The sequence below is a fragment of the Sapajus apella genome, unplaced genomic scaffold (assembly GCF_009761245.1).
Source record: "Sapajus apella isolate SASKATOON/1434 unplaced genomic scaffold, GSC_monkey_1.0 scaffold13, whole genome shotgun sequence".
Lineage (NCBI taxonomy): Eukaryota > Metazoa > Chordata > Mammalia > Primates > Cebidae > Sapajus > Sapajus apella.
In genome coordinates, this window is record NW_022436953.1 from 7,232,991 (window position 1) to 7,248,957 (window position 15,967).

The 15,967-nt window shown below is 53.7% G+C and overlaps 1 protein-coding gene across 8 annotated transcripts in view; it reads right to left on the reverse strand.

Moving 5' to 3' along the window:
• The window catches only part of SH3PXD2A (SH3 and PX domains 2A), a 252,953-nt gene that overhangs the window by 61,559 nt on the left and 175,427 nt on the right, over nucleotides 1–15,967 (reverse strand). For 6 of the 8 annotated variants that reach the window (XM_032281520.1, XM_032281517.1, XM_032281515.1 and 3 more), the window contains one exon: nucleotides 2,847–2,891. The exons of the other annotated variants lie outside the window; for them this stretch is intronic. In XM_032281520.1, the coding sequence (XP_032137411.1) occupies nucleotides 2,847–2,891 (45 nt within the window). The remainder of the gene's footprint in view (nucleotides 1–2,846; nucleotides 2,892–15,967) is intronic. 8 annotated transcript variants of the gene reach the window in all.

A 15,967-nucleotide genomic window follows, 5' to 3' on the forward strand; every position in this document is an offset into this window, starting at 1 on the left:
CGGGCAGGAGCTGCAAGCAGGTATCCAGATGAGAAACCACTTGCAGGCCAGGCAGGCGGTGGGCGGTGATGTCATCCCACAGAGGCCACTCTGGATCCCCTCCCAGCCAAGGCCTGCAGAACTGGGGGCTGGAAGAGTTGGCCTGAGCGGGGAGGGGGCAGTGGAGGGAGCCTGGTGTCTTTAGATGAGGCGTGCTTGGCAGGAGCATGGAGAAGGGGTGTACCTCTTCTAAACAGCAGAGCCTCTCCTAGGTTGTAAGGGGTCTTTGCATGAGTCTCATCCAGGGGTAGGCCCTTGAGCTTTATTACAGAGCCCCTGGCTGGACCTGCTGGGGCCTTGGGAGTCCCCTAGACCCCTGCCCCACTTTGCCTCACATCTGCATTCCTCCAGTTACCACCTGGATGGGACCCTGGCTGCCAACTGAAATTCTCAACTAGGCTTTTGCCAAGTCAGTCCCATGCTCCAATGCCTTCCATGGCTCCCTGCTGCCTATAGAATAAAGGCCAAATTCAAGTTCAGTCTTTCTTGCCAATCTGAGCTCCCCGAGTTCCTTGATCCCCATCCCCCACACCACCATTCCATACAACATTTATGATTCAACACCCATGTATCAAGCACCCACTAGGCGCCAAGACCCAACACCACCGCTCCATGCAGCTTCTTACTTTCCAAGCCTTTGCTCTCGCTGCTGCCCCCTGCTGGAATGCTTTCCCTTCTCTCTACCAATCCCAATTCTCCCCAGGCATGTCTGCATGCTGCCCTCCAGGAGGCTCCCGATCACTGTTCCCTCTCTTCTGTTCCCTCTTGGATTTCATGCTGGGCATTGCTCCCCAACCAATCCATGTGCCTTGAACAAGAGTCTCTCAATGCCCCAGGACTGGTGCCACAGGACATGACATGGGACATAGTAATTACCCGAAATTCACGATGGAAATGCTAAGAATTCTAATCTAAAGGTCTGAGGTCCAGTCCTGCTTTGCCCTTTCTAGCTCTGAGACCCTGGGGAGGACATGTAACCTCTCTTGAGCTTCAGCTTCATCTGGAAACAGGATCAATAGCAGTTCCAACCTCATGGGAATTGTTCTGAGCATGGAATGGAGTGACAGGGCTTCAAGTCCTATGGAAACCATAGATGGTCATTTTAAAGCAAACAGAGGGAATGGGAGACCCGGGGAACAACAAAGGTGTTGGTTCCTTCATGGGCTCAGAACCAGCAGGCAGCTCAGTGCCAGGGCTACAGGTGCCAAGAGAAGTGTGGGGAATGCCAGGCTAAGCAACCTGAGGCCCCTGATCTACAAGGGTCTCGAGTATCAGCCCTTACTTGTGCGTTTCCTGTCTCATATCTCAAAGAACCCTCCAACACTCCAGATGGAGAAACCAAGGCCCAGAGAGACTCCAGCCTTGGACTCCCGGTCTGGCTGAGTTTTCCCCCAGCCCACACTGCCTCCCCAGGCCTCTCGCTCCAAACAGCTGGGTTCATATTGAGACGTGGTTAAGTGTCCTCCCAAGGGACATAGAACTAGTAAGGCCCTGTGCTGGCTTCTACCCCAGGCTCCCCACGACTCCCCAACTCTGAGCATCCTACAAAAGTCCCTCTAGCCCCTTACAACTGGTTCCTCCCAGGCCGGACTGGGGCTGCCGGCCCCTCAGCTATACGTTTGGTGAATAAAATGTGTTGCTGTGGGCCAAGTGGGCTCTGGCTCACTGGCGTGTGGAGAGGGGAAAAAGGGAAAGGAGCCCAGCGATTAGCTCAGGCCCAGGCCGACGTCACAGGAAACTCCAGAAGGACGATTGCAACGCCCTCCGACCCACTGCCTTCTCTCCTTCTCTGGGCTCCTCCCAACACATCCACCTCCCATTCCCCGCCCACAGCGGCAGCAGAAGGGGCTGAGCTCTGGGCTCTAAACCCTGGGGCTGGCTCAGCCCCACCGCCCCCCTCAGCTCCCACCCGTCTGCTTTGTCCCCCATTTTCCCAGCCTGAACCTCTGCTCTCAGGTTTGGAGCTGGAGGGTCAGGGTGTGTAACAGTCTCAGAAATGGAGGGGCTCCAAAGAAGACCCTTCTGGAAATTCCATCCGTCCTCCGACCATCTCCATCCAGGAGCTGAGAACCCAGCTATCTGGGTTTCTCTGCCATGGTCCCATAAGACCAAAGGCTGGAGGCGAGTCCCTGCCCTCTGCCCAGCTCCTCCCAGACACAGGGCAAGGCCCCAGTCCCTGAGGGCCATCTCAGCCAGGCAGGCCTAGCTCTGGATTGCTGGGCATGGGGGCTGTGACCCACCCTCAGTCAGTCACAGAACTACCCCACCCCCTGCCCCAAACCTCCAGCTCCCCAGTGAGATCACTGGAAACTAGGCTTGAGTGTCAGGGCCCTCTGCTCTCTGCCTCAGTTTACCTGCCTAAAGTGAGATGAACCATCTTTGGCTGGGCTCTCTTACTGGGAAGGCCAACTGAGATAAGGCTGAAGATGGCGAAAGCCCCACCAGTGCCTAAGCACTTTCTGTGTGCCAGGCTCCCCATGAAGTGGAATGGCTTTTCCTTAGGGAGTTACGCACCCCACCCAAGGCAGCATAGCCAGGACGTGGCAGAGCTGGGATTCAAACCCACACGCCCTTCATCCAGAGCACATGTGCTTACATGCTGAGCTATGTGGTCACTGCTCAGCTGCTCAGCAAAGGGCCCCACATTTGGGGAGGCAGAGGGCAGAGCAAGTGGCAGACCCCCCGCCATGCTGGCAGACAGCTGCTGGACATCACAGGGAAGCATGCGGAGGGCCTGCAGGCACCGGCTCCTGTGCACACTGGCCTGGGACACATGCTCACACGCATGCACGCACGCTCGGCAGTACCTGTCACGTCCTTCTTGGGTGACTCAGCCCAGCTGGACAGCCACACTTCAGAGTCCCCGAGAGCAAGCGGCAGCAGGAGAGGAGAACCAGAGAGAGAACTGTTAGGCAGGCAGGAGATCCACAGTGAGTGGCTGCAGGCTCCACGGTAGGCGGAAGGCGGAGGAGGGAGGGGAGTGATTTCCTGGCCCTGGGCTGGCTGTTGGGCGGGGGCCTGTGTGATTAGAGAGGCGCTGGGACACAGCCGGCTGGGACAGGGATAATGAGGTGTCTGCCGAAACGCAGGGCTTCTCTGGAGCACAGAGAATCCTACACAATCCTCCTTGGAACAGGGCCCGTGGTTATCACAAGGCAGGCTGACCCTTCGTCTCTGGCCATGTGGGTGGCTGGGTCCCACAGGGCCTGGTGGTTCCAAGGATCCTCAAAGGCCAGCGGGCTCAGTGGCCTGGACCCAGAACCTCAAATGTCAGGGTTGGAGCACCCAGGGCCCATCTCTAGGCCTGGGGGCACCACACCCACTGGACCCTGCTGTCTCATCCAGCCCTTACTGCAGCCCCACCCATGGAGGAAGACAGATCAGCCCCAGCAGAGCAGAAGGGAGCATCATTTTAGAGTCTCGTTCCCCAACCCCAATGCAGAAGGACAGGGACCTTGAGTGACCAGAAGAGATGAGGGCTCTACTCCAGGCTCACAGTGGTCTCTAATCTGGGCCTCAGTTTCCTCACCTGTGAAATGGGATTTAGAGTTGTCCTCCTGCCAAGAGGAAGGAGCAAACTCAAAGCAGCATAAAGAACATATGATTGAGATGTGATACCATTAACATCTGAATGAGGCAGAAAGCTCTGTCTAATCAATGGTTTGCGCATTTCTAGAATAGAAGAGAAGAGGGCCATCGGGTCAAGAGCGTTGGTGCAGTTGAACTACAGTGACTCATTTCGCCCCCACGGCAATCCCGTCAAGTGGGTAGGCATTTTTAGCCCATTTTACAGGGGAGGACCCTCAGACATAGAAACAGGTCTGGTGGCATCCCCAGGCTGCTGCTTTCTCTGCTGGGCTGCTCGTCACCTCCAAAGGAGCAGAGCACTGGCTGCAGTGGGGACAATTACAAGGCACCGCTGAACTGCAGGTCTGAGAAACAAACCCTCGCCCTGCCTACCAGGCACTTGCCAGGAGAGCAGCCTGACCCATCCAGACAGTAGTGATAAATAGCAGCAAACACTTCTACAGCATTTCCCCTCTGCCAAGCGTCCTGCTGAGCACTCTGCTTATAGTAACTCATTATTTTTCCCAACAAACCTACAAGGATGGGTACTAGTATCCCCTCCATTTTGCAGATGAAGAAGCTGAACCAGAGAGGTTAAATAACTTGCCCAAGGTCACACAGCCAGTACAGCAGTGTCCCTCTATTGCTGGGACACACACCTCAGCTGATGAGAACTTGATGCTGCTCTCTATTTTAAGCACCTGACTCTTTCCCTCTCTCAGCAAGCCACCTTCCAAATGCAGGTTGGCTCCCAGTGTAGAACCGGGAAGCCCGGCCCCCTTCCGGTTCTCACTGTAAATTAGCAGAGTGCTAGCAATGCCTCTGGGGTCTGACTGCCTGTGTTCAAATCTAGGCTCTGCTCCTTTAAAGAAGTGACTTACCCTCTCTGAGCCTGTTCCTGAACTTATAAAAATCTGGATGATGTGATACAGTTACCTTCTGGGTTACTGTGAGGATTAAATTGGATAAAATGTAATAGTGCCCAGTGCAGTGCCTACTACGTAGTCAGTGCTCAGTAATGGTTAGCTGCCACTGGCAGTAACTCCCATGAGCATAGTTAGCAAGCGCCTACCTCCCTGGGTTCAATCAGCTCTGGGGACACTAAGAAAATCATGCCCCGAGGTGCAAGGACAAGAACTAGACGACATTCGACACTGGATGCACCAAGAAAAAGCTGGCACCCTGTTAGACATACTGCCCCACAGTCACTCCCAGACCCCAGGCCATCTGGAATGGAAGGGAGAGAAACTCCTGGGGACCTCACCCAGAGACAAACAGGGCAAAATCTGAGGTGAGACCCCCTCCCCAGGTTCAGCAGTCAGCAGCCGCCTTAGGGAGCAAGAGCAATGCGGGTGCAGCTTTCCAGCCCAGGTAGGGCTGAGACAAGGTAGACACACCAAGGGCCATGAGGATTTCAGCTGGTGTGGCCAAGGAGGGCTGAGTTCAGAACGTGGGTGTCGCTGCCTGGTGCCCACATCTTGCTGAAGTTCCAACTCCCTGCTGCTGTACCCCAGAGATGTGGCCAAGTGGGCTGCCCGTTGCAAGGCCCTGAGATGCCCCTGAGCGGGCCTAGCACCAGGCCCATCCCAGCCCCATCTGGCCCTCTCTCCACGGCAGTTCGCTTGACCACTGGTCTACTTTGGGTTCTTCTGGGTTCTTCATAAGGAAACCTGAGAAGCACTAACCTCTCTCAGTGAGCCAAGGAAAGGTGTTTGGCTTGAGCCTGGAGAACCCAAGAAGATCTGTTCTGCTTGATGGTGCTTGCAAAGGGCCAGAGAATAAACACGGTAGGCTTTGGGGGCCATATGGTCTCTGTTGAGACTACTCAACTCTATTCTTATAATACAAAAGCAGCCACAGGCAATACATCAAACAGAGTGGGCTGTGTTCCAATAAAACTTTATTTATAAAACCACAAGCTGGGGCAGGATGTGGCCTGTGGGCAGACAACCAGAGCTCATGCTTGTCCCCTTCAGCCCCCATAAGCGGCCCTTCCCATATCTCTCCCTAAAGGAAAATGGGAAGCAGATCAGAAGTAAGCCTGTCTTTCTAAAAAGAAACCTCTCTCTAAAACATGATTTAGTTCCCAGTCCCCTGACCTGTGGAATTAATCCAGTTCTGCTGTTCCCACTCAAAGTCCCCCCCTTCTGTCTAGCCCACCCTAGCAAGCTCTTGAGGGGTGGGAAGGACCCCTTCTCCCTCATTACAATGAACAGAGGAGAGAGAGCCCCTGGCTCACAGACCCTGGCCCTCCAGCCAGGAGGCAGACAAGGCTGTCAGCTAAGGGCCGGGAAGATGTGGAGTTGGAGAGACAGAGAGACGGGGTTGAAGGAGCAGAGAGGGGCACAGCCAAGTGAGCAGCTGTGACTGACATGAACCAACTGCTTCCTGCCTTCCCCGTCTCTGCCTCCCTCTCCTCTGGTGACCCAGAACCAAGGGCCCTACAGAGCAGGGTCCCAGGCCTGCCGGAAAGTGAAGGGTATCAGACTGGAAACCTGCACCATGGCTTTTCTGAGAACGCACTGTGTGGTCTTGGGCAAGTGGCTTAAATACTCTGGGCCTCAGTCGGGCGTGGTGGTTCACTCTGTAATCCCAGCACTTAGGGAGGCCGAGGTGGGCAGATCACTGGAGGTCAGGAGTTCAAGACCAGCCTGGCCAACATAGCAAAACCCTGTCTCTACTAAAAACACAAAAATTAGCTGAGCATGGTGGTGAGCACCTGTAATCCCAGCTACTCGGAAGGCTGAGGCATGAGAATTACTTTAACCCAGGAGGCGGAGGTTGCAGTGAGCCAAGATCGTGCCACTGCACTCCAGCCTGGGCGACAGAGCAAGACTGTCTCAGTAACTGACTAAATAAATAGTCCAGGCCTCAATGCTCACATCTGTACAGGTAAGCGTTTAGGCCTATTGCCCCTGTCTGACAGCCTGCCTGAGGCAGTTGTCTGATGTTCTAGACCTTCACAGCAGAAAACTGGTAGTCTCCATAATTCAAGGGCACCACAGCGGAAATGAATCTTTCCAGAGACATAGACTGCCCTTCCTGGGAAAACTACTTGAATGCAGGTTCAATTGAGGCAGCTCCAGTCCAAAATAGCAGATGATTCAGGAGGCACAGAGGGCAGAGATCTGGAGCAAGAATAAAAGCAACCTTGGTTCTTGTGCTGGCATTGCCACTTAGCTTGCTGACTCTGGGATAGCTGGCAAATCTCCGAACCTCTTTTCCTTCTTTTGTCAATGGGGAGAAAACACCTGCCCTGCTTCTTTGCAGGGTTAAGACTGAAATGGCCTAATGTCTAGGAAAGGTTTTGTTTGGAGGGCTGGGAATTAGGCCTTTGGACACGAAGAGGAGTAAGTGGTAGGGGCAGAGCTGAAAGTAAAAGCAGCAGGCTCCTGGGAAATGGCAGGCAAGGGTCCCTCCCTCATGCAGGCCATAGCGTTCATGTCCCTGCCATAGCTGTACCTCCTGCCGTTGATCGCAATACCAGCAAGGAGCCAGGCCAGGGGAAAACCAGGGGCCTGCAGATTACAGCCAAATACAGGTACCCAAGGGCACTCGGATGCTGAACCTGATTCTTGACAGGCCCAGGTGATGCTGGGAAACCAAAGAACAACACTGCAGGTGCCCCTGACTTTAAGGACACACCCCACTGCCACCCAGCACACATACACCCAAGGACTTCATAAGAGCACCTGAATAGGCCTACGTTAGGAGAGGGTCCTTCAGAGATACCTCTGAAGATGGTATCTCAACTGTTCACCATCAGTTACAGGTCACACTCCTGGTTCTACTCTCTCTCCCCGTCTCACTACTGCATTCGATTGGTCTTAAAAATAATAATAATAAAGGTGGCTCATGTCTGAAATCCTAGCACTTTGGGAGACCAAGGTGGGAGGACTGCTGGAGCCCAGGAGTTGGAGACCAGCCTGGGCAACATAGTGAGATCCCATCTTTACCAAAATAAAAATTTAGCCAGCCGTGGTGATGCACGCCTGTGGTCCCAGCTACTCTGGGGACTGAAGTTGGAGGACTGCTTGAGCCCAGGGAGGTTGAGGCTGCAGTGAGGTATGATCATGCCACTACAATCCAGACTGGCCAACAGAGTGAGATCCTGTCTCAAAATAAATAAAAGTATTAATTAATAAAGGGGCCTTATAGATTCATAGTGAGGCTTCTTTCAGCCTTGAGTAACTTCCAGAGCAGTGAGAATTGGGTTGAATTTATCCAAATCTAGTCTCAAACCATGTTTCCAGGAATGCTTCCCTGGTGTAAAGCAAGTTCCATCCATCCAAACTAATAAATCCAGAGTGGGCCACATGCCCAGGTGGGAGAGACTGGGATGAGTACAGCCAACAGCACAAACTCCACGGAGAATGAAAGAGACCCACAGGCTCAGGGGGCCAGGGCAGGGTCACCAGCCTTGCCAGTTTCTTTCCACAGCCCCGCCCTGGGCTCCGGGGAGGGGAGGGACCCGATGGAACGAACACCTTCCTGTGTTCTCCATGCCCCTGCCTCCCTTCAGTAACTCCCCACACTGGAGCACTCAAGCCCTCTCCCTCTTTGTGCATCCTACTGTTCTTACCTCACTGCAGCTCTGAATTGGTTTCTAAATAGCTGCTACAGTCTAGCCTTTTCTCTCCCATACCACTCAACTTTGCTCAGGGCTAGATTTCTTAGGTTTCCTGCAGCCTCCACAGGAAATTCAGCCACCACTTTCAGGCCATCAGTTAATTAGGGCCTAAGAGCGACTAGTCCTATTACTCAAAAGTAACAGTAATTGTCATTGTTACAATTGTAATTACAACAGTAATTGTCATTGTTACAATGATGGGGCACCTCCTTGCTGCAGGCACTGTACTGCATAGGCACACAGCAACTCACATCTTGGCGACAGCCCAACAGGGTGATCAGTCCTTTACAAAGGAGTTTGGCCTATGTGATATTCACTTTAGAGGACCTGGAGCAGGTGGTCATGCTCAGAGTAGCAGAAGCCCAGGTGCAACAGTGAAAGCCATGTGAATGTCATCTGGGAAAAACACGGATGGCCAGTTCGGAATTCTTAAAAAACATGAAACAGGCTGGGCGTGGTGGCTCACACCTGTAATCCTGGCGCTTTGGGAGGCTGACACAGGCAGATCACAAGGTCAGGAGTTTGAGACCAGCCTGGCCAACATGGAGAAACCCCATCTCTACTAAAAATACAAAAATTAGCCAGACGTGGTGGTGTGTGCTTGTAGTCCCAGCTACTGAGGAGGCTGAGGCAGGAAAATCGCTTGAACCCAGGAAGCAGAGGTTGCGCGAGCCAAGATTGTGCCACTGCACTCCAGCCTGGGCAACAGAGCAAGACTCCATCTTGAAAAAAAACAAAACAAAAAAACATGGCACCAATTAAGATGACAGAAACAAATCATTCAAGTTTGACTTCCAATCCAGCCATACCTGGATGAAGTCTGGACTGGAGGCAGTTGTTCAGTGTGTGAGCTGCTTCTGACACGGGCAGCTCTACAAAAGCTTGTTCCAGGGTAAGCAGCAGCCAGCTGGTCAGAGATACTCACGGCATGAAAAAGAGTGCACTTGCACTGGAGGGCAAGGGGTGAATGCTGCCACTGCAGCGGCTTGGACCCTAGGCCTGGCCCCTACACTCAGAGCCTCCAAGGCAATGCTGGTTTCATGGAGGTGTGATCTGGGCCGTGGCCTAGGGTCCCAGGTTTAGAAGGGTCCCTGCAGCTGATTCAATGCTCTTCTGTCAGGGGTTTCATCAATAATTTACGAATGAGAGAGTCTTCATTTTCATTTTGCAAATGGATCCTACAAATTATGTTGCTGGCTGTGCCCAAGGCCTGAGGGTTTGGGGCCACTGAGCTAAATAAACAGAAGTACTCAAGAAGAAATCTAGTAGAGCTAAATTTCTGATGGATATCTTCTTAAAGACAGAAAGCAAATCCCAAATGGAAAGCCAGGCCATTGTTTGTCTCCAGGTCCCCTCTCTCTGCTACATCTTTGGGCTCTTGATGGCACTCCACAGGCTGGAAGGACTACTGAGGGACTCAGAACCAGAGAGGAGAAGAGACTTGCCTAGAATCACACAGCAAGTAAGTAGCAGGGCTGGAGCTAGAAGCATTATGCCAGTGTTCACTCAACATTCATGCTAGGTGCTTTGCGAAACGTTTATGAGCATTTTCTTGTTTAACTTTCCAATAGTCTGTAATTTACAGAGGTAGAAAGTGAGGCTCAGAAAAGTTAAGGTTCTTTCCCAAGTCCCCACAGCAAGAAGTGATGGCATCAGACTTAAGCCCAGGCAGGCTGGCCAGGAATGGGGAACAAAGGGTCCTCATGGGGGATGTCATTTTCTGAATCCTCCCGGCCACTGCAAGGCTTTGTTTATTTCCGCTGCTCTTTGTAAATGTAGCCATATTCCGACTCCTTTTGCTCTCAGCAAGAAAGGGCTTGCCTCGTTCCCTGGAATCCAGAACAAGTGTGGGGGCAGCCCAGCCCAGGGCAGGAATGTACTATCGACCCTCTGGCCCCGGGTTATGCAGTCAGGGAGCAGCTTCCCTGCTCAGGCAGGGGATGGGGTGAGATAGGGTGCAGTGGGGGCTGGGCCTGGAGACCCTCCACAGCCCCTTAGGGACTAAGTTCAAGGGTGCCTGCCCAGGCCAGGCCTGGCACCAGAAGGGTCAGCACAGCCTAAGTGGGTAGGGATGGGAAAGCCAAGGACACACCCCTGGGGGCACTGTAGCTGCCTAGAGGGGCTGCCCCGGCTGGGAGCAGCAGGTAGTTCTGCCACCTCCCTCCACCCTGCTGGGAAGACCCGAAGCTTCCCGGTAAAAGATGGATGCTGGGTTAGTGAGAGGTGCCGTGGGTGGGCAGAGCGGTGCTGGCCAGGGAGGCTGGCAGGTTCTGAGTCTCTCTGCTCCCAGCAGCTGCTGCCCAGCCCATGGCAGACCCTTGGGTTGCGGCCTCCCCCTCAGTTCCCAGGTTCTCACCTCTCCCCACCCCAGGGCATCTGTGTGCAGAGGAGAGACAAATTCAAGTTTGTTCTGAGTTCTAGGATCCCAGCCATCCCCCTCCCAGGGGTGGCCTGCCTTGGTGGTCCTCCCCCACTTACTGGGAGATCCTCCCTCCCATTCCCCCACCCACCAGCTCCCCCAGAAGCCCGAGCCAAAGCCAGTATCTGCGTTCACACAGAGAAGGAGCAGAGAGCGGGCCGGTGGGGTGGGATGAAGTCAGCAGCTGCCCATCTCCAGCCCCCAGTCTCGCAATCTGCCTCCTCCCTGGCTCAGTCTCCTGAGAGCCGAGAGTGAGTGATGGAGTCAACAGCCATGGACTCAGGAAAGACATTCCTCTCCCAGGACAACAAGACGTGGAATGTCTCCTTCCCTCCAGACTGGACTCTTGCTATCAGATTATCAATGAATCAACCGCCAACTATTTCGTGAGCATCAACAGCCCCTGGTTGAGACCATCTGGCTCTCCACCCTCTGTCTCAAAGCATCAGACACACAACCACAGACACACCCCCTCCCCCCCGACCCCTGGCGTTCCTGTCTGCTTCAGGAGTCATGTAGGTTTGGGGAGACAGGCTGGGTCTGGGAAGGCCTGAGGCAGGAGACAGCAGGGCTGAGTCCTGGAGGCCTTGAAGGTATAACTGGACCCGCCTCTGGGGTAGGGCTCACTGAGCCCCAGGGACATCTGGCTGGACGCTGCCATCCACTGGTGCAAGATAGGGGTGGGGATGCGGGGTTGGGGCAGGAGGAGAGTTCATTCCTAGACTGAGGTTGAGGACACCTACTTTTCAAGGTTTGCTGGTCTCCCTCATCATGCCCTGGGCAGGATCTTTGTTCACTGTTTCCACTGGCTCCAAATGTCTGGTTAGGGCTGTAGTCCTAGCAAGCGCATAGCACATAGTAGGTGCTTAATGAAGATTTGTTATGAGTCTCTTCAATCAGACCTTTAGTTCCTTCAAGGCCTTAGCCCTGCCAGCAGCCCCACGACACCCTGAATGCAGGAGGTGCCCAATTACCCCTCAGTGGCTGATGGAAAGATGAATACTCACTGCTCTCAAGCCCAGTGGTTCATGGAAAGCCAAGGCCCAGCTCCCCCACTGCCCCAGGATCCTCTTGGCGCCCGGGGCTCTGCCCTCTCTAGTCCAGGCTTGGCCTCTGGAACCACATACAGGCCTGGCTTGTGCCGGGCACAGTGGCTTCCATGCAGGCCTCTGAGCCTGCAGAACACCCTGAAGGGCTACAGGCTCCCAGCATCTGCTTCAACGCCCTTCAAAGAGATTTTTAGAAAAATTATCCCTAACCAGTATAGTCTTCTGGCAGGATGGATGCTACGTTAATCAGGAGTCCAAGCAGGAACGACCCACTCATTTGTAATATCTAGGGGGAGCAGGGCTCGCAAGGCTCGGGGGGCTTGGTAGGGCTTGGCGCAGCCCCCCGTGGTGTTTGCTGGGACCCCTGAGCCTCTTGTTACCCCATCCCTCCCCTGCTCTGCCCGGGTCTGGACCAATCCCGAGTGCTGAGATGCCACGTAAACAGAGCTGTGCATACACGATGTGTGTGCGCACACACCACTGCTTGGGAAATCCCCACATCTGGCTCCCACGTGACCCAGCTATGCCCAGAAGGCCGCAGCTGAGAGGGCCTGGAAGATGGGAGGGTTGGGAGTGTGCAGCTCTCTGGGGAGCCCCTAGTTAACCCTTCAGCAGCAAGCTCGGTGGCTCTGGCTAATGTTAAGCTTCCAGAGAGGGAGAAGCCAGGAAGGAGGCCTGGTGCTTGGATGCTCAGCCCTGGCCCTGGCTGCCTGTCCCAGCGTGGGAAGGCTTCTCTGGGCCTCAATGGTCTTGACCTGTGATGAGAAAGGGCTGCTCTCTCTCTGTCCTGTCAATCCCAGTCAATCATCTTAGGATTGACTCCTAAGCCTCTTAGGAGTTGCCACTGGAGGGGGATTCCTTCCCTAATGGAGGATATTTAACCAGCATTTCCTTGTGTCAGGAACCTGGCTGCGGGACAGCGGTCCTGGAATCACAAGATACAGGCCCTCCTCGGTCTCCCAGGTAACTGCAGGATTCTCCCTAACAATAAGGAAATGGTGGGAGGTAGCTCCTGGGGCAGGTTCTTTCCAACCCAGGCACACGTATTAATTAGAACTTTTTAAACTTCAGTACTTTTACTGAACAAGCAGCAATCTGCGATAGCTTCTCTGAAACAGAACCACACAGTAGGTGTTCCAGGGCTATGAAAGAGACGCCCCATGTGGAAGACGTGGCTCATGGGGACAGTGGCTGCTGCCACTGAACAGATGTCCTCTGGACAGCTGCTGCCCTCTGCACCTGGCTGACCCATTGAGAAAGCTCAGCAAATGAGGCTTGGCAGCTGCGGCAGGTCTGTGGGCCTTGCTCAGAGACCCCTACGTGGTGTGGCCCCAGCCCCATGCAGCACTTGTGACACTGCTTTAAAACTGTGTTTCCTTGCCCACCTCCCCCATCTGGCCAGGAGTCCTCTGAGGACAAGGACCTCACTATATCCATCTTGGTATCATTGAGGGTCCACTGCAAGACCTGTCAGATGTATAGCAGACAAACATAGAGGGCGGCCACAGCCAGAGCCAGAGCAGCCAGCTTTCGGTCTGACGGGAGCCACCTCATCCCAGAAGGAAGGTCTGGTACCAGTGTCCATTCAGAAACTTGCTTCCTATCTACTCAGCCTTCAAGGGTGCCTTCCCTGCGCCCCAGGAGAGAGCTGCCTAGTGTCCACTGAGCCACAGGCTTGGAGCAGAAGAAACGAGCCAAGTCATGGAGGAAGAGTGGGGAGAGGGGAGGTCCCCTGACCAGAGCCCTGTGGCCAAATGCAAATGAGCAACTAAGAGCCACCAGGCAACAGGACTGTGTATGGCAGGAGCGGACAGGCCAGAAGAACTTGTCCCATGCCTGACAGATCTGAAATGAAGGCTGGTTAAAATCTGCATATCTACAAGGTGCCCTGGAGGTGAGGGGCATTGCCAACACACAAATATAGTCTTAGTTTGGTCTGTTACCACCAGCCTGTCATCACTGCTTAGCGAAGCAAGGATCTGACCCTCCAGCTGGGAAGTTATGTACCCAGACCTGACCCGGTTCCAACACTCCAAGAGTCTAAGGTGCTCCAGGGCTGAGCTGAGGACAGCCTCAGCCACAGGGATCCAGAGGCAGTGACGAGGTGGAGGATGGTGAAGAGGTGGCCAGCTCTGCCCTCTTTTCTTATGTTTTAGTTTTTTATTTTGAGACCGGGTCTTGCTCTATCGCCCAGGCTGGAGTGCAGTGGTGCAATCACGGCTCACTGCAGCTTTACCCTCCAGGGCTCAAGCAATCCTTCTGCTTTATCATCCTGGGGCCATAGGCCTGTGCCACCACACTGGGCTAATTTTTTTTTTTTTTTTTTTTTGAGACGGAGTTTCGCTGTTGTTACCCAGACTGGAGTGCAATGGCGCGATCTTGGCTCGCCGCAACCTCCGCCTCCTGGGTTCAAGCAATTCTCCTGTCTCAGCCTCCTGAGTAGCTGGGACCACAGGTGCGCGCCACCATGCCCAGCTAATTTTTGTATTTTTAGTAGAGAAGGGGTTTCACCTTGTTGACCAGGATGGTCTCGATCTCTTGACCTTGTGATCCACCCACCTCGGCCTCCCAAAGTGCTGGGATTATAGGCGTGAGCCACCGCGCCCGGCCCTAATTTTTTTTTGGGGGGGAAGAGCGGGGGTCTCACTAGGTTGCCCAGGCTGGTTTCAAACTCCTGGGCTCAAGGGATCCTCTCACCTCTAATTCTCAAACTGCTGGGATTAGAGCTGTGAGCCACCACACCCAGTGAACTCTTCCTTCTGAGCACAAGGAAGGAAAGGGACTTTCTGACATGACCCAATTGTCTTGGTGCAAAACTTCATTCTAACAATAACAAAATACATCTTCGGGTCTGCTGCTTGGGCCACACGTGGCAATGATGCAATCCAGGGGGCAAAGCAGGAAGAAGAGTCAGGGAAAAGCATGTTTTTCCTGTAAACTTCTAAGTTTTATGGAAACTCTGGAAAAAAAAATTTTTTTTTGCCTTCACATTTCGAAATGGACCAATTCTAAAAATGCCACGTGCCAACTAAGTTACACACACCACTTTTCTGTTTCTAAACAAAGTAACTTTAGATTAGAAAAAGGTGCTAGAACAATAAGCGGGCACATTTCCCCCACGTCTTTGTTTTTCCACCGGCTTCGTCATCCCTGGAAAGGTTGCCTCTTCTATCACATGTCTATAAACCAAACGCTGAAGTGAGGAATCAGTGACTTTCTGGACACGGGCCACGGTGGGAAACATTTCTTTGCTGGACCACAATTTGGGTGTTTCCTCCCCCAGGAACAAAACCCTGTGGAAATGAAAGGGGGACCAGACAGCCTCTCTCTTCAGGTCAGGGCCAGGTAGGCCCCTCAGATAGCCATTCTCCAAGGCCCCGAATGCTGGGTGGTGTTTCAAGGGTAAGAGGCTTGGAGTCCTGTCCTCTGACAGGTCCCCTATTCCTGCCCCGGTAGCCCGCCCTTCCATCTCAGATCCCAGAAATGTTCCTCGAAGAGCAGTTCCATCTAAGCACCATCCATCCTGGGGGTGCCAATCCTCTGCCATCTCGCTGCCTGTCTGCCCTGAACACGGCTATCAACCCACATGTGTGACCCATCCAAGACGCAACCCTAGCTTGATTTCAGAAGCCCTGGGAAGCCTGTCAAAACTGCAGATTGGCTGGGTGCAGTGGCTCACGCCTATAATCCCAGCACTTTGGGAGGCCAAGGCAGGAGGATCTGCCTGACCAACATGGTGAAACCCCATGTCTACTAAAAATACAAAAATTAGCCGGGTGTCATGGCGTCCATCTGTAGTCGCAGCTACTCGGGAGGCTGAGGCAGGAGAATCAGTTGAACCCTGGAGGTGGAGGTTGCAGTGGGCTGAGATCACGCTACCACACTCCAGCCTGGGTGACAGAGTGAGACTCTGTTAGACACACACACACAAATTCAGGTCAGCCAGGTGCGGTGGGCTCACACCTATAATCCAGCAACACTCTCGGAGGCTGAGGTGGGTGGACTGCTTGAGGAGTGCAGGAGTTCGAGACCAGCCTGGGCAATATGGTGAAACTCCATCTCTTTAATAAAATGGAAAAAATGGCCGGGCGCGGTGGCTCAAGCCTGTAATCCCAGCACTTTGGGAGGCTGAGGCGGGTGGATCACGAGGTCAAGAGATCGAGACCATCCTGGTCAACACGGTGAAACCCCGTCTCTACTAAAAATACAAAAAATTAGCTGGGCATGGTGGCACGTGCCTGTAATCCCAGCTACTCAGGAGGC